Source organism: Balearica regulorum, chromosome 1 (assembly GCF_011004875.1).
Source record: "Balearica regulorum gibbericeps isolate bBalReg1 chromosome 1, bBalReg1.pri, whole genome shotgun sequence".
NCBI classification, from domain to species: domain Eukaryota; kingdom Metazoa; phylum Chordata; class Aves; order Gruiformes; family Gruidae; genus Balearica; species Balearica regulorum.
In genome coordinates this window covers 30,394,708-30,413,632 of record NC_046184.1, presented here as the reverse complement: position 1 = coordinate 30,413,632, position 18,925 = coordinate 30,394,708, and the positions used below count along the sequence as shown (strand labels likewise).

Below are 18,925 nucleotides of genomic sequence, written 5' to 3'. Positions count from 1 at the left end.
CAGACAATGCCACAACTATTTATCAGTGAGACACTTAAGTTCTGGGCTGCACTTTCATGCATGTGTAAGTACCAGTAGAGTCATGTGATTTCCTAAATCAAGGCCTTTAACTGAAGCAAATTTAGTCTCTGATTGCCTATTAGCAACCTTTGGGAAAATCTTTTATTGGCTAACTTTTATTACTTTGAAGCTAATTGCTATGAGAATACGGAAAGGATGTGCAGAGTGAAACAGACCACTTACTATTTGCACATAGTTCTACTTTTGGACACTTGCTACTAAATGGTGAAAATTAAGACAATTATTTCAATTTAAAAAGCTGCTCTAGTTGTTGTTAAACACCTATGATCAATTTGCAAGCAATTAGCAATTTTATCATCATACATATAAGAAGGGTAAAGACAGTCATTCACACACAAGAGAGAGTTAAGATCTTACAACTGTGATAAACAGCTCAGAAAAAGTAATATAAAACTGTGGGGACATCAAAGAATGGTCAGAAACACATTACCAAGCAAATACACAGTATTTAGAAATTTATGGATAAATGTTTCAGTTACAAACTGTAGTTAATATGGCAAATAAACAAGAAACTTAAGAATTTTACACAAAGCAATGGTAAAGAGCACAAACACGTGTATTTCTATCTGCTGCTCCTTATATCCAGTGTATAAGATTGTTTTAAGTAGTAGTAAATGTTTGTTGGCCTTAAGGAAGAGAAGTGATACAACAAAAAAGCAATATGTGCCTAATTAAAACCAAACTGCCACAGCCTAAAGCCTACAATAAGTATTTCATAAAAGCTCTACAACAAACAGATTAGTTGTTTTTTTAAAGCAGCTGGGTTTTGATAGTTGATTCCAAGAGTGCTGCATTTGATTCCAATATCATGTTAATCTCAAAAGCATTCTTGAACTACTTAAAATCAGTGGTTTATCATGCTGCATTGGTTTCCATCTGGACATAAAAAATTATGAAGAAAACCAGTTTGTAAAATGGATAGAACATAAGCTATTTTTGAGTACATCCATGCTTGCTTGGCACGGAAAAGGCTAGCTATCACACTCATTTGAATTCATCATGTTTTAAATAATCAACATATCCTACCATTTTGTGTGAGTTTAGTGGAGCAGAGAAAGGACGTAATCCAGAAGGACTCTTTAGTGGTTTTTACTGCTTGGCTGTTGTTTCCTAGAAAAATTCCCTTTGAAAAGGGGAGTTTGAGGTAGCGACCAGAATCCTGAAGGTTTGTGTTTTCTTCACACTGTGAAAACAAACCAGTTAAAATAACTGTGCTGCATAAAAACAAAGGACCAAATCCCTAAATTATACGAATTGTTATTGTTTCTCTGCCAGAAATTGAAGAATTTTCACTATGCCTACCGCAACTTGGATCATAGCTTCGTATCCGACATTGAAGTCATTCAATTTGCACAGGTTATGTCAAATGAATAGCTAAAATCTAAAATTTATCTGGGAGCATATCAAATCCTCTGAACAAAGAGATAACTGTTAAATGCGGGAACAAAAATTCCCCCAAACTGGAATATCCCTAAAAATGATAACATTGAGTAGATCTGCATAAATGAGCTTGCTTGATTGTCCAACTTCAGCAATTCACTAAGAAGGTATCGTGGGGTTCACTTTGTGTGTTTTAATTGAACTTAACTTTGTGAAATCCGTTCTAAATACAATGTAATAGAATAGTAAGGCTTCATAAAACCAGTGCACTGAAACACATCCCTAGATTCAGTTGCAGTTTGTAACAGGAAGCTTAATATTAAACAATCAGCAATGGATATTTTAATGATGACAAGATTGTCACTCATCTGGTAATAAATACAGACTTTCTCAACCTAATTTTTCAGAGCATTTAAAGTATGTTCCAGAGGAATCATTACAGCTAATGATTACTAATTCAAATTACCTTGTGTACAATGAGTTCATGGGTGCCATCTGGCAGAGTCCTCCCATTTTCTTGCATCAGGGGCACGAAAGAAAAGCCAAACAACTTCTTCTCACCCTTTTCTTTTGCTGAAATACATATGTAAATAGCAGCACTTAAAGTTAATATCATATATTTAGGCAAAATAAATGGATATAATACAACACAAGAAAGTATACTGGAAGCTACTGGCAGCTAGTCAGACTAAGATTATCTTAAATTTCTTTTCAGATTTGCACATTAGCTCCTGTAATGGTTTCTTTCAACTCACTGTAAATCAGAAAGCAGTATTCTGGAACGATTTGGTATTTATTAACAACAAATAATGGAAGCCATCAAATATGCAGTCTTAGTAATATACAGAATGCCAGGAAACCCAAATGAATGGGACCTAGCCAGTCCGACATGAAGAGCAAAGGGGGTTTTTAGTGACAACTATCCCCTACAGTAGCTTCTACCTACTGGTCCTCATTTCAGGTCAGCCTCAGGCTGCACTGCACTTCTATTTTCAAATAAGGCATCTGCCTCTAGAGATATGACTGAAGATGACACTGGTCCTTACATGAATGTTAGACAGCAGATAACATTTTCAGACTCGGATGTCTAATCTCAAATTCCAAAACTCATCTATCATCTAAATATAAAGCAGACTATAGAACACTGAGATGGCACAGATTTTTACTGAAGCCAATGAGTGCAGACGCTGAACACTTTTGAGAATTAACCAATTTTTCACCAAATGTGTGTACATATGACTTTGGAGTCCACGTTTAGCACAGTTGGGGTGGTGTAGGCAATCATAACAAAAATATCCAACTTGCACTGCACGGGAAACATAGTGCAAAAATGTCTCATCTGTTTGAAACATACCACTGACGTTTTTCCTCTATTACTTCATAGCTTATAAAAGAAATCTTAAAAAAGAAATCAATTGAAATTTCTTCCTATACTACCTGTTCCTTATATTTTGAAGTTTATGTACCCGAAATCTAAATATTCTATAACTTACCGTGCACGCCACTTTCCACAAAGGCAATCTAAATAATCATATCTTGCTATATCTACATCACCAAAAAGAGCCAAACAGCAGCAGCAGTTTAATGTACTAAGGAACAGGTATAATTTTGGATAATTCACCAGGTAAATTCTAAATTTTCATTTTGAGTTTACCTGAAATTCTGTTTACATTTGCAGCTACAATGTTGTCTATTTCTGTTTAATAAAACCAGACTGTTTTCTCTTGGTATTTAGGCTTTACCAAAGCACTGAGTTCCACCAAGCAGAGCTGCAAGCCTGAGAAGCTGTGTCATGAAAGCATTACAGAGAAAGTTCACGCAGCTGCCTTTTTCCTGAGGTATTATGGAAACTCCTGCGCTAACTGCAGCTGTTACAGAGCGGACTAGAAGAAATTGTGAACAGTGCTTACTGGAACAGTGCCGGAATTCACAGCGGATATGTGCTCCTCTGAATTTATCCACAGGAATGGGAAGTTTCAGCAGCTCAGCCCATCTGGGACCATTGTTATGATAAAGGACAAAGGAATGGTACTCGCTGGCTGGTGGCTCCCCAGAGCCGAATGAGATAAAATCCTGGTGAAGAAAAAGTATTGATTAGAGATCAAGGGCAGATTAGTTCAATGGTAAGATGTCATCAAGGACTGTTCTTACAAGGAAGACTATTTAACATTTACATTCATATCATAAAGGCCATGTGGTATAACGCTCAATATCTTTAAACCCACAAAAACAGTAGCACTTCGTTAATATTTGCTGATTAGAAAAAAAGGCAAGAATCATCCACACCGATGAGAATCGATGTATTATATAGGGGGAATTGGCTTAAGCAACAAATGTGATGTAGAGTTCCATGACACATCATGGTCCATCCAGAGGTGTGCCCAAGCAACAAACAAGAATTTAACTGAGGCAAGAACAGCCCAGGCTTAAGATCTTTAGTCCTCTGAAATAAGCCTGTAACCCTGCTGTTATCAGTGACATGTCCCAGCATGAAAAAAAGAAAGAAACCTAAATGCCCTGATTAGGAAGAAGCAAAATGTTGGTTGCTTTTGCAACACCCATGATAGGCTCTCAATAGCAAAACAGGCAAATGGATTTGTAAGTCCTGACCTGGGGATACCTGTTAATTCTCTGTGGGAAAGGTAAGCTGTAGCAATTACAAAGGATCACCTTTTCATCTGAATATCTTTTATTTTTTATGGGTATATACATAAAAATGATACACACACACACACATATTTTATACACATAAAACATACATACATTGTATGCCGTACATTTATACGCACAATCTCATTTCACATATGCACACACATACAATTTGCACCACACTATTTGTGTCAGCCTTTCTTCATTTTGTCACCCCACAGCCCTCAACATCATGCAGAATATGTGAAAAAAGTACTTTCACATACAAGGGGAAAAAAAAAAAGATGTTAAATATGTATGGAAAAGGTTGAAGGTTAACAGAAATCTTTTGGTACAGAAAAAAATCTGAGAAACAGTCATCTAATAATAATTAAAATATAAACCAGCGCCTGTTTGTAAGCTATCAACAGCAACATGCAATCAAATCTGAAGAAAAGAAGGAACATTGATTTATTCTTTTTTTTAATACACGGTGGTGATTTTTGCATCAAGGATCTCTGATTTATTAAAATCAGACAAAAAAATTGAAAATTATCAAAACATGTTTTCTGTAACATGAAGAAATTCCTACCTACTAAGAAGAATTGCGACAAAAAAAATTTCTCCAAAAATTGATATTGCTTCAACATTTTCCAGCATCTTAATGCAATAATTAGTTATTTGGTTGGCAATTATAGGTGTTTATCTGAATTACGTAATTGATCACAGAAGTAAAACAAACATGCATTTTATGAAAGTTTTAAGCAAAGTGGAAATACTTTGAATATCTACAGACAGCAAAATCTAAACAGGAACTTTCCAAAGCAATTTTGTAATCTTCAAAGAATGCCACAGATGATTTACCTCTGAAAAAGTGTATCAAAATCAACTACAGCAAGGAAAAACAAACAATGAAGATACCTTTAAAATTTGACCACTGCTGTCCACGACATGCATTGTTACTTCCACATTTCTGGCCACACTTTTACCTCCTTTCTCAAATTCTCCTCTTTCTACAGTGATATATAAATCATTCCTCATTTCACCTAGAAAAAAAACCAAACCAAACACAAAGTGTGTGAAAGTCAGTTCAATTCGCTTACTTTTTGCTTTTAGTACTTTCATGTACTTTCATCTTCTCTTCCAAAGAACGGACAGTATCACACCACAATTTATCAGTATTTTTGGATTTTAAATAATAACAATTGTTTTCATAAACCAAGAAAACCTACAAAGCTTCATCCTTTTAAAAGCCCAAAAGATTGTCTCCCATATTAAACCAATTCTAGGGGCTTTTACTTATCTGTTAGCTCTTTACAGTGGCATCTCCAGCTATCCCAAAGCTGATGTCTGGCTTTACCTCATTTAATTCCTCTTTTAATCTAAGGTAAAATTAATGGGGTTTTGTTGTTTTGTTTTGTTTTCATTTGTAATCTTTGCATTTCTCTGTTTAATGGCTCCTTGAAGAACGGACTACAATTTTTTTACACTTAACCCCAAAAGAAAGTGTATTGCTTTGAAGAAGTAAAACCCAAGAGGTTGGTGTTCTTTCCATTTGAAGGGCAGGCTTCCCAGATTGCTGGCATTCAAATTTCTGATCTAAAAGTTTTCAATGTATTTTACATTGGCAGGGTGTTCTGAAGTTTTCTAGCAAAAGTTAGCTTGTCAGAAAGGTTTCTGAGAAATTAAAATCTTCATCAACACATTCAAACTACAAATCAAATACAGGAACTACCTAAGTGTTACATAGTATGTACAAGTTATTAAATACTGCTAACATGTTTAAATTGTAATTCTTTGCATGTTCATATGTTAATGTGCCAAGTATTCTGTCAGAGCATAACCAAATCTTCTGGATGAGATCAATGGCAATTTTATTTTAGTTTCAGTTGACGCAAATCACAAAGTTTATAGTTGACGAAAGGAAGAAAGATTGTTTGGCAGTCACGGGGGGGCGAAGAGAGAAGCAGTACTAGTGGTGAGTGGAGTGGCGTGGTAGGGAAGCCACTGTTTTGTTCGAAGATGTTAAATCTATTTCTAAAATGCGTAAACTAATCTAGCTCTAGACAAACATTACCAAAACTACTTGGAAGCAATTGGACTTTCCTTGTGAAACAGCAAAAAAATGAAGGACAAAAGGCATCGTAATTCAGAGCATCTTCTAAAATACTATTTTCTACATTTGGTAGAAAAAGAAATTGAGAATATATGCTTTCATCTACCGAAACACAAGTTTAGCATAATGGAAATATCCTCTTTTAATGAAGCAGATTTTCACCGAGCACTGGTGAAAAGAATTAAGTTTGGTGTATTTATAGATGTACCACTTAGAAGTCAACCATGAGATGGATACTTGTACTGTGGGTAAAATTAAGTGAAAGGTATGTAACTGATAAATAATTAGCACACCTTCAATTTCTGGCTTCATTTTAATCTGCAAGCAGAATTTGACTTGCTTGAACTTTCCAGAATACTCTCGTTTCACGTTTCTTGCATTTATTTTACTGCATGCAACTCCCCAGTGATTTTTAAGTACCAGAAACAACGATCTTGCTACAGTCTTCTAATATTTTTATAATGTTATTCCATCACTGTATGCAAAATAATTAAATGATTCCTCCAAAGCACAATCTAAACCATTGTCAAATGAAGAAAAAAAAAAAAAAAAAAAGGTAAAAGAAGCCCTCAAGAACGATGCCCATAAAAAAGGGGGCGGAAAGGGGAAAATCTGCTACTGTATTACCTTTTTATCAATTATCTTCTGAAACAACTAACAGAGACTAGAGTACAGTTACACAGAATGAACAGAAACAAATACCAGGACCAGATGGTATTCACTTAAGAGTTTTGTGTGAAGTCAAGGATGAAAGAGCTGAATTACTAATAAGTGTGTGCAGTCACTGAATCAATCTCTGGTTCCCGGTGGGAACTAGGTTGAAAATAAGCAAAAGGTGGGTTACTCAGGTAACAGGCAGAAAGACTTGTAAAAAACCCAAATCCACCAACCCCCCAAAAAAACAAAACACAAAAGCAACCCCAAACCAAAAACTAAACACAAACCAAAACCTTTCCAAAGGATGTTGTGAACATGCAAAATGTTCAAGGGGAGAGTGGAGAAGTTGTGGAAGTAAGATCCACTAAAGGATATGAAACAGACAATCACAAATAGCTCAGGAAATCCCTTGAGCTGAAAATAGCTGGAGGCTGGGAGAGCATCAGGGGGTCATTACCATACATGCATATATGCATGCTCAGTTCTTACTCTTCCTCCTTAGGTGTCTGTTTATAACACTCTAGATAGGCCCTCGGTCTGAATCAGTAAAGCTGTTTTTATGCTTATTCAAATCACAAAATTACCCTTAAAACTACTAGATTCTGATTATTTCCCCATCACAGTAATATCTTATAATAAAAATTTTAGACGCCAGTACAGTATAGTTACCAAAGAGCATGCAATATATTGGCTCCTTGCTTAGCACGTGCGTATTCTAGGATGGGTTCTAGTTAGTGCTCGCAAGCGGTCACTTTCAAGAGTTTAACATTCAAAAAAAATGCCAACACACAGTAATCAAAAAGAGAAGCTTTGCTATTTAACTGATTTTAGCTAACAACTTGTAGTTGCAGCAATCTCTCTTTAAAGATTAACTTGAATTCTACGAGCATTTGTGCTACATTCAGTCGTTATTTTTATTTATCAGTAAGGAATTATTTCCATTTTCCCTGGGGTCTTCATGGAAACACAACCAAATAACCATTTCCACCACAAATTTCGTGACCTAGCCCAGATGAAACTCAGTGAAAACTGTTTTGGTTTTTGTTTGGGGTTTTCTTTGTTTGATTTTTTTTTCTTCTTTTTAAACAGAGTAAACTGTACAGGATTTAAATGAAAATGACAGTGGAACAGGTTGCTCAGAGAAGTTGTGGATGCCCTATCATTGGATAGGTTGCATGGCGCTTTGGGCAGCATGACCTAGTGAAAGATGTCCCTGGCAATGGGGGGGGTGGGGAGGGAGGGGCAGGGATGATGATCTTTAAATATGGTATTTAAAGGTACCTTCCAACCCAAACCATTCCATGGTCCTATGCAAAAACAAGAAATCATTTCCAAAACAAGTAATTAGAGCTTCACAGAAGTTAAGCAGGCTTTCAAAAACAGTGTCTGCATCTAAGGTTTTTAAAAAAATCCAAACCCATTGAGTTTCACCTTTCTAATTGCCAGAAGACATCAAAGCACAGGGAAAAAAAGACACAGGAGTAGGATGTACTTTCACAAATACTGCCCTGTTCTCCTTTTATAGAACCTTGGCAGAGTTTTAATCAGGGTCATGAGAGGATAGTTCAGATGAATTTTATCCTGGTCTACATCCATTCAGGAAGCTCTACTCTTTTCAATGTCTCAGAGCAAATCAAGACACATGGGTCACGTTATTAAAAGAAAATGCCAGATTTTCTCTGTTATCATGCAAGGTAAATTAAATCCAAGAGGAGACTAAGTCTCTCATGCTATATGAAGAACAACGATGTTTTTTATGGAAGGGAAATAACTGAAATAGACTGGAAAATTAATCAAAAAGAACGTAAACTATGGGTACAGTCTACATCAAGCAGATATAACAGCAGCTTCCTCATCTCAAAGTATGTGAAATATCTGACATTTTATAATCTTTAAAAAACTGTAGGTTTTAGTTTAAATTTAGCCTTGTATCTGGATGTGTACTCAAATATATTTCACTATTGGTTTAAAAAAAAGATCACTACTTGCAACCAAAATGTAAGAAAACCAACTATATTGGACTTACACAGTTCAGATAAGTGCACTGGAACATTAAGAACTTAAAGCCATGCTCCTGAAAATTCTTTAGCACAGTATTTGTATGAATATATTACGAGTAAAAGCTCGTAAGATCAAAAAGTTTACAATGGGGTTGTAAAAATCAAGCAGAAAGCCTTATCAGAAAATAGCTGATTGTAAAAAAAAGAAAATGGATTTAGAAAGTAAACTTCACTCTGGCAAGGAAAAATGAAAGAAAATTGTAATAAAAACTTAGACAAATATATTTGGATCCAAATTTTAAAAATTATTTCACTCTCAATATATTGCTCTGGAAATACCTTAATTACTTTTACTTCCTCAATGTAGAAATGCCACTGCTTCAATCTTCCTTAACAGAAATTTTCTGTGCAAAACCTGAGATTGTCTGTGTAAAACTAAGTTAGGGCATTCTTTTGCGGCCCCTCTTCCAGTAAAAACCAATTCCAACTTCCTCTATAAAGTATTCATCATTCGTTTAACTGATCTTTTTAATTTATGGCAACTGCAACTACACAACTCGTTAAAAGAATACGCACAAGTTTTCTACAGGATCTTTGTCTAAACCAGGATACCAGACAGATCATGTTGACAGATTAAATTGTCTTGTTTTCACTTAGAGGGGCAATTACAGTCATAAGTAGCACTGAAAGGGAAAGTCCTGCTGAATATCTGAGTTCTGAGGTAGACTTTGGCAAGTACAAATGGTATCTCAGCTTACGTATCTGCATGACTCAAATCTCTCCTAGGTGTATGCCTACTGAGATTTTTACAGTCTTATACTTGACCAAATGCAAGGAATTTACACAGAAACAAGAGACGCACATCTTGGATAGTACAGTACACTAGATTTTAATTACTGGTTGAAAACATGCCTATAGGATTGAATGTCCATCAGATATCATGAGACTTTAAACATGATGAAAAAAACAGCAGACTTATTCCAGCTTATATCCATATTGAGAAATATGAAGTCCTCTTCTCTGTTTCAGTGAAAACATCCAATGGTTATTTTCAGCATGAAGATTGGTACAGGAATAAGCAAATGAAAATAATATGAAGAATGATGCTTAACTTTAAGGTGACAAACCTGCCTCTACCTATAATGAAGTTGTGTGGTATGAAAGATCTAGATCATTTGAAAGCATTTTAAAAAAAAAAAGCAGCTCATTTTTGCCTGTTCTTATGGAGCGTCTCCACCCCCAACTCCTATTGTGACAGTTTCTTTAAGTTTTCTGGACTCACCAGGGCTTTTGAACTATGCAATGAATATGTGGATGTCAACATCCAATTGGTAATGTTGTTAACCATTTATAGGGGCAAACTCCATTATAAGTCAGCTTTGTCTAGGACTGTCATAACAGTTTTCTGAGTAAGAAAAGACTATAGAAACTGTGAACCACACACCCTAAGATCATTAAACATGTTTCATGAAGCTAAATGACCTAGGCCCCCTTAGATGCGAAGGGTACTTCTAGACATGTGGGTTATGGGCTGAGTCAACAGAAGCTGGAGAAAAGCAGATTAAAGAAGCCATGTGTTGCATTTCTGGTATCTGAATCATTTCACTGCTTAAAAAGCTGCTTATCTTGGCGCAGCTACTTTCTAGCCACTATCCCAATAAAAAATTGTTGTACATTGGATGTGAGATGATGAACAACAAAGCAGAAAAAAAAAGAAATTAAAAAGTTGGTGTTGGTCCCCATGAGACTACGAAGTAATAAGCTGTCTCTTAGAAAAATGGAAGAACTGTGAAGATCAAAGAGTGTATCTAGGGAAGCTGTTCTTACTTCAGCCAATAATGCAATGTGTTGAAAAAGGGTGTCAATATATTCTGTCCTAATTACAGAAGTGACCCATTAGCCCCAACACTTTGGCACTGCTTACTTAGCACCCTATTATTTCACCTATTTTGCTAATCAAAATCAGATTCTTGAACATTAAAAGCTACAGACTGAAGCAGTCCTACAAGAGCTTCTACTATGAAGCAAGGGCTAGAGCTATACAGAAATTGAAATTCCATAACAAAAAAAAAAAAAAGTAAAACTGCAGTGATGTGGATGAATATAGAACCTTAACTTTCCCATGCAGCACAAGTGTTAAGTGCATATTCTGCAGGGACATTTACTCCAGTAAGTGAATTTAACTGTATGTGAAAGGTGCTGAATTGAAATGTCTGGGTTGCTAAATCAAAACATGTACAGCACAGCATTGGCAGTACCTACTTCTTCATATGGTCCTGCCAATGGTTTTAGCTTTGACCTGGCAAAAATCTCTGGAAAGCACTATTTATAGGCTGAGAGAGGAAAAACTCCAAACCCTTCTTGCCCCAGGTGTAGGTGCTAACCAGGCACATTTACAGCTCAAGGTTTTTGACCTAAGAACAGAATAAGCTTCATGACTTCAATCCAACTAGCAATGAAGCGTCCAAGGGCTGAATGGGAGTGGAGGACAGAGACCTGATCAGCATCAATTACATGAAAGAGGCAATTACAAGGAGCAGGAGGAAAAGCCAATTAAAGTCACAAAACAATTGCAAGACAGACTGCTGGAGGACATGCTTAGCTAATGGAGGTCAGCCTTCCTGAGCCTGCCAACTATAAACCACAAATTTTAAATAACTAGTAAAGAGAAAAGAGCCAGGAGTGGTTTGCAAGTTGGAGATGACTATGGATGCTCAGGGGTCCTATTATCTCCACCGCACAGTTTCATTATAGGACAGCTCTGCAGGCTCCTTTTCCTTCACAGACAGGAGGCTGCATCATCACTATTCAGGACCTGCGTACAAGCACTGGTCTGCTGCTGCGCACCGGGTGTACCCCAGCTATGGGACCTACGCACAAGCTGTCCCCAGCTCGCAGAGGCTTGAATGCTCCCACTGAACCTCAGGGGACAGGAGCAACACAGGTAATCACTAGTAAGGAGAAGGTCAGATCAGGACAAACGTCAGGAGAACATTTGTGTTAACGTAGTGTTTGTTCTTTTCTTTTTCTAGAAACATTTGTACCTAAGTGTCAAAGTAATGATCCTTCATCACAAAACTGTTTTTAAACTTACACCGAGGAAGCTGTGAGTTACAACTGCAACACAGACATTATAACAAGACTTTTCTCATTTTCCAGCCACATTTAGAACTGTAGAATTTCTTGTAGCATATTAATATGGAACAAGGATTTCAAGCTGAAGATAGCTGTCAAAGATCAAAGGTAGCTGTCTTTGTTAGAAAGAAAAGAGAATTTAGTTTGCCAGCTATCCTCAAAAAGCCTTCTAGTGAAATAAATTCCAATTTGATTATTTAGTACTGTAACAAGACAGCATATCTCTGATAGTTATCGCTTTCAGTGTGCAAATCTAAACTGTTCTGACAGCAGCCACTAATTTAAAAATAATTACACAGAATTCACTAGGAGTTTTTGTTAGGAACTGATTTTTTGAAAGCTTTGCTCAGAATTATAGGTCCTTTAGAACCATGAATTGAAAAGGAGCAGAAAACATTATTTTGTTTAGAAAAAGTTCCTGTTCATTTACATCTCTGTAAAATACAAGCTAATGAGTTGCTTTGTTTTATACCCTAAACATAACTTGAATAGCTCTTAAAACAATTTCAGTGAATCATAGAATGGTTTGGGTTGGAAGGGACCTTAAAGATTGTCTAGTTCCAACCCCCCTGCCAGGGGCAGGGACACCCTCCACTAGACCACATTGCCCAAAGCCTCATCCAACCTGCCCTTAAACACTTCCAGGGATGGGACATCCACAACCTCTCTGGGCAACCTGTTCCAGTGCCTCACCACCCTCACAGTGAAGAATTTCTTTCTAACATCTAATCTAAATCGACCCTCCTTCAGCTTGAACCCATTACCCCTTGTCCTGTCACTACACTCCCTGATAAACAGTCCCTCACCATCTTTCCTGTAGGCCCCTTCAGGTACTGGAAGGCTGCAATTAGATCTCCCCGGAGCCTTCTTTTCTCCAGGCTGAACAACCCCAACTCTCTCAGCCTGTCCTCATAGGAGAGGTGCTCCAGCCCTTCGGTCATCTTTGTGGCCCTCCTCTGGACTCGCTCCAACAGCTCCATGTCTCTCCTGTACTGGGGCCCCCAGAGCTGGACGCAGTACTCCAGGTGGGGTCTCACAAGAGTGGAGTAGAGGGGCAGGATCACCTCCCTCAACCTGCTGGTCACACCTCTTTTGATGCAGCCCAGGACACGGTTAGCTTTCTGGGCTGCAAGCACACACTGCTGGCTCATGTTGAGCTTCTCATCAATCAGTACCCCCAAGCCCTTCTTCTCAGGGCTGCTTTCAATCCATTCCTCACCCAGCCTATAGTCATACTTGGGATTGCGCCAACCCACGTGCAGGACCTTGCACTTGGCCTTGTTGAACTTCATGCGGTTCGCACGGGCCCACCTCTCAAGCCTGTCAAGGTCCCTCTGGATGGCATCCCTTCCCTCCAGCGTGTTAACCACACCATACAGCTTGGTGTCATCAGCAATTTCAGTTGCAGGGACTGAAAATCTCTGGATGTGGCACAGACAAAATGGTATTATCCAGGATGTAAACCTTGTGGATGAAAAATGTTTCAGAGAAAACCTCCTTAGAATATTTTGTAGAATGGGACAAGAGCTGTGTAGCTACTGTCAGTGGGAGAATCTCAAAAAACACACAGTGTTTTAACTTGAGGAGAGGGCTAGGGACCCTTAGTCCATCTTGTCACCTACCCTTCAAGTCAATCCATGTTATTCCTTTTAGCAGCTAGTATGTTCTACAATGTTACTATCCATGCTGATATACTGACAACAACAAGCAAAACTGGAAGATAAAAGACAAGGGCATGTGTCCCGGTTTTGGCTGGGATAGAGTTTATTTTCTTTCTAGTAGCTGGTACAGTGCTGCATTTTGGGTTTGGAATAAAGTTGATAACACACTGATGGTTTAGTTGTTGCTAAGTAGTGTTTGCACTAAGTGAAGGACTTTTCACCTCCTCATGCCCTGCTTGTGAGAAGGCTGGAGGTGCACAAGCAGCTGGGAGGGGACACAGCCAGGACAGCTGACCCAGACTAGCCAAAGGGATATTCCATATCATATGACGTCATGCTCAGCTGGGGGGGAGCTGGCCAGGATGCAGCTATCACTGCTTGAGGACTGGTTGGACATCATTTGGCAGATGGTGAGCAACTGTTTTTCATTTGCATCACTTATTTTTCTGGGGGTTTATTATCTCTTTTTGTTATTTTCCTTTTCATTACAATTCATTATTACTATTTTTATTTTACTGTATTTTTTTTCAAATATTAAACTGTTCTTATCTCAAATCCACGAGTTTTCTCACTTTTACCCTTCTGATTCTCTCCCCTGTCCCACCAGAGCAGGGGAAGTGAGCAGCTGCGTGGTGCTTAGTTGCCAGCTGAGGTTAAACCACAAGAGCAGGAAATCTTCCATTCTCTTTTTAGCCCAGTAAAATTGGAACTGGCACAGCTAAAGTTACAATAAGAACAAGTGGTTTACAGAAACACAAGGAACAGGACAGAAGAGCTCAATTCAAAAATAGGTGGCCCTGTGTCTAGGTGATGCAGCACTGACCACCAGCATGTAGCCTAAACTTCAACGTTACACTACAAGCGGATCACATTTATAGTAGTCACAACCCAGAGGCTGCAAATAATTTAAGTATCAAAATATATCTGTTTATTAATATATACATTTTTGGGGGCAGGGGAGAGACAAAAGATTAAGTCCTGGATTACTACAGCAATATTAAACTCTTGCTAATGCCTTTCTAGCAGTTCAACTTTAACGATTTCATAGAATATTTTGGGTTGGAAGGGTCATTTAACGGTCATCTAGTCCAACTCCCCTGCAATAAGCAGGGACATCTTCAACTAGATCAGGTTGCTTAGAGCCTCATCCAACCTGACCTTGAACACTTCCAGGGGTGGGGCATCTATGACTTCTCTGGGCAACCTGTTCCAGTGTCTCACCACCTTATATCTAGTCTAAATCTACTCTCTAAAACCATTACCCTTTTTCCTATTGCTACAGGCCCTATCAAAAAGTTTGTCCCAATCTTTCTTTTAAGCCCCCTTTAAGTATTGAAAGGCCACAATAAGGTCTCCCCAGAGCCTTCTCTTCTCCAGGCTGAACAACCCCAACTCTCAGTCTTTCCTCTTAGGTATTCCAGCCCTCTGATCATTTTTGTGGCCCTCCTCTGGACTCATTCCAGCAGGTCCATGTCTGTCTTGTACTGGGGACCCCAGAGCTGGACACAGTACTCCAGGTGGGATCTCATGAGAGTGGAGGGGCAGAATCACCTCCCTCAAGATGCTGGCCATGCTTTGTTTGATGCAGCCCAGGATACAGTTGGTTTTCTGGGCTGTGAGCATACATTGCTGGCTCATGTTGAGCTTCTCATCCACCAATACCCCCAAGCCCTTCTCCTTATAGCTGCTCTCAATCCCTTCATCCTCCAGCCTGTATTGATATTGACAGTTGCCCACACCCAGGTGCAGGACCTCACACTTGGTCTTGCTGAACCTCATGAGGTTCAACTGGACCCACTTCTCAAGCTTGTCCTGGTCCCTCTGGATGGCATCCCTTGCCTCAGGCTTGTCAACCACACTACTCAGCTTGGTGTTATCTGCAAATCTGCTGAAGGTGTACTCAATCCCACTATGACATTAATGAAGATATTGAACAGTACTGGTCCCAGTACAGACCCCCGAAGGTTATCACTTGTCACTGATCTCTATCCAGCCATTGACACTGAGTTGTTGACCACTACCCTCTGGATGAGACCATCCAACTGATTCCTTATCCACCAGACAGTCCATCCATCAAATCCGTCTCTCCAATTTAGAGAGAAGGATGTTGTGGGGGACTGTGTCAAAGGTCTTACAGAAGTCTAGATAGATGACATATGTAGCTCTTCCTTTGTCCACTGATGTAATCAATCCATCATAGAAGGCCACTAGGTTGGTCAGGCAGGACTTGCCCTTGCAGAAACATGCTGCCTGTCTTGAATGACCTCCCTATACTCCATGTGCCTTAACATAGCTTCTATGAGGATCTGTTCTTTGATCTTCCCAGGCACAGAGGTGAGGCTGACAGGTGAGTAGTTCCCAGGGTCCTCCTTTCTACCCTTTGTAAACATGGGTGCAATGTTTCCCTTTTTCCAGTCACCAGGGACTTCACCTGACTGCCATGACTTTACAGATACCATGGAGTGTGGCTTGACAACTATATCAGCCAGTTCCCTCAGGACTCTGGGATGCATCTCATCAGGTCCCATAGACTTATGCATGTTCAGGTTCCTCAGGTGTTCTCAAACCTGATCTTCTCTTACAGAGGGAGAGACTTTGCTCCCCAATCCCTGGCCTTGAGGTCCATCCACTCAAGAGGTGTGGGAAGAGAGATTGCCAGCGAAGACTCAGGCAAAAAGTTGTTGAGTACCTCAACTGCCTTTTCATCTGTTGTTACCAGATTGCCGGTTGTGTTCATCGGGGGGTACGCTTTCTTTGACCTTCCTTTTCTGGCTGACATACCTATAGAAGTTTTTCTTATTATTCTTTGTATCCCTTGCCAAGTTCAGCTCCAGCTGTGCCTTGACCTTCCTGACCCCATCTCTGCACAACCAGGGAGCATCCTTATAATCTTCCCCAGATACCTGTCCCTGCTTCTACTGCCTGTACATTTCCTTCTTGCCCTTTAGTTTGACCACAGGTCTTGACTCAGCCATGCCAGTCTCTTGCCTTCCCTTCCTGATTTCTTACACATGATCCAGATTTAATTAAAAAAAAAATCAAGTTAAGCAATCTGGCATCATTTGTGAAAATCATAGTACAGAAGGATGTTACCCTGTGAGGACGACATCCTTAAGGAGATCAGCTCAGGAAGACACAGGCACACTGCATTTCACAAAGAATTTCATCACTGTAGGAAGTTAAATCCCATTATTGAAACAATTTCTTTTTTGTTTTGCATGGTAGAAGATACTGAAAGAGTTGCTGGCTGCTTATCAGCAAATGTATTCAACACGTTAAAGAAACAGGGCAAATCTCATTGACATGCTTAAAACTGCCAGTAAACACATGTCAGATTTAAAGACTGTGACAACCACCAGTCAGCTGTCTGCTCAGCACTTTCTCTCCATATCGCAATACCTCGACTTCTCCATTACTGTGGCAAAGAACAACTTTGCTATTTGCAAGAAGCTCTTGCATAGACTCACAATTATTACTATTTACAAGTCACATTCACGCATGACTCAGGAGTGAGAAAATGTCTTCTGTGATTAAATATATACGTACAAAGAAAAGGTCTGAGATTGGGACCCTCTGGGCAATACTTGACGAAAAATTATTTGGAGTGGGGTGTGCGCCTGCCTGTAAGTATATGACAGGCGATGGGCTGAAAGAAGTAAGACCATTTCTATTATTTATATACTGCTATCTAGTTTTTATATTATTACTGATATTCTTGTTTATATAAGGCAAACATTAAAACAACTTTGGATGTTTTAGAATTTTGGGAGCATGGTCACTTTGGTAACACTACTGCTTTTCTACTACTATTGGATTAAACAAGCTTTGGCATTTAAATTAAAGGCAAAGATAAACAAACAGATTCCTTTTCTCAGTTACCCTACTGTCCTTTTTAAACAGAACATTATCTGCATTTTCAGCTTTATTACAGAAACTCTCAACAAGCCCTAAGAAACACCCATCAGCAAACAACTGATTAAGCAAATGAAATGCCCTTTATGAGGGATTCTCAAACTGTAATACTTTCAGATTCCAAGCAGACTACAGATCTACCATGTAAGACCCAACTGTTCTGTGACTTTTTTTTTGCTCTTCCTTTTAACAATGAGATGTAAAACAAGTTGCTTTGAACAAGTGGGGAATAAGAGACTTACAAGCTTTTTTAACCAAAAACTTTGACCTGTTGATTTTGTTTAGCTACAATATAAAGAAAATATTTCCAACAGAATTATGAAAAACCATTTATTTTTACAGAGCTAAAGCATACACTTGTTAGTTTGCTAGTGCTCCTTACCTGGTTTATTGAAGAAAGACTTACAAGCCATGCTGCCCTTGCATACGCTTACCATGCATCGCCACTACTATATTCGATGCTCAAAAGAAACCCAGCTTACTGTTCCAAATAATATAAACTGCAGAAGATCCCCTTCCCCATTCTCCACTTCCAGAGACTTTAAATCAAGGGAAGTCTAATTAAATTCTGGCTTTTCTTCCCTTTCCATAGTTCTCTTGTATTTTTCCTTTGGTTCCCAAAGAACCAATAAAACCAGACAGAGGAGATGGGAAGGAGAAGGAAAACAATACAGAAGTTCCTTTCACTTGTCTAGCCAAGTATGTAGTCACGTATTAGTAGTATCTTTGCTTTCTCCAGTGACTTGCAGAAATGACAATTCCTATGGTAATTAGGATCAAAGCTTTAAAACAGTATTAAAATAGGATTTGGAAAGCAGAGGATATTCCCCACAGAGTACTACAGTTTCATGAAAGGTCAAAATTCAGGGTGTCTTTACTCCACAATATCGCTTAAACATATTTTGTGTAACATAGCCAGGCAATATTACTTTCAGTAATTAAAAATACATATTTCTGGATTCTTGGAAATCAGAACAGCAAACAATGGCAGGTGTTAGATTTAGGCTGTTTGTACTCCATACAGGATAAAGAAGATTGGAAAAATTCATACCACTGGTCATGGGAGAAAAATGCTTAAGCATGTCAGACATATTTCTTTTCCTAGAATAAACAGCTCTTTACTAAGTCCAAGCTCACTGACAGATACAGACATTTACCATGATGAAGAGAACAGATTCCATAGCTTTCTTTACATTTTTGCTCTGCAGTCTCTTATTCTAAGCTTTGAATGAGGGAATATGCTTCTAGTCAAAATCACATCATTGAAAAATGCATCTTATCACAAGGATAGCATTTTGTGAGATCATTTGTATAAAAAGACAAAGATTCTAGTTCTATCTTAAAAGCTTCTGAAA

At 38.5% G+C, this 18,925-nt stretch overlaps 1 protein-coding gene across 2 annotated transcripts in view; it reads right to left on the bottom strand.

Moving 5' to 3' along the window:
• Positions 1-18,925, bottom strand: part of DOCK4 (dedicator of cytokinesis 4) — a 259,671-nt gene that overhangs the window by 90,726 nt on the left and 150,020 nt on the right. For both annotated transcript variants that reach the window (XM_075744140.1, XM_075744149.1), the window contains exons 14-17: positions 5,011-5,135; positions 3,372-3,534; positions 1,928-2,034; positions 1,108-1,264 (exon numbers count right to left, since the gene is read on the bottom strand). In XM_075744140.1, coding sequence (XP_075600255.1) covers positions 1,108-1,264; positions 1,928-2,034; positions 3,372-3,534; positions 5,011-5,135 — 552 coding nt within the window. The remainder of the gene's footprint in view (positions 1-1,107; positions 1,265-1,927; positions 2,035-3,371; positions 3,535-5,010; positions 5,136-18,925) is intronic.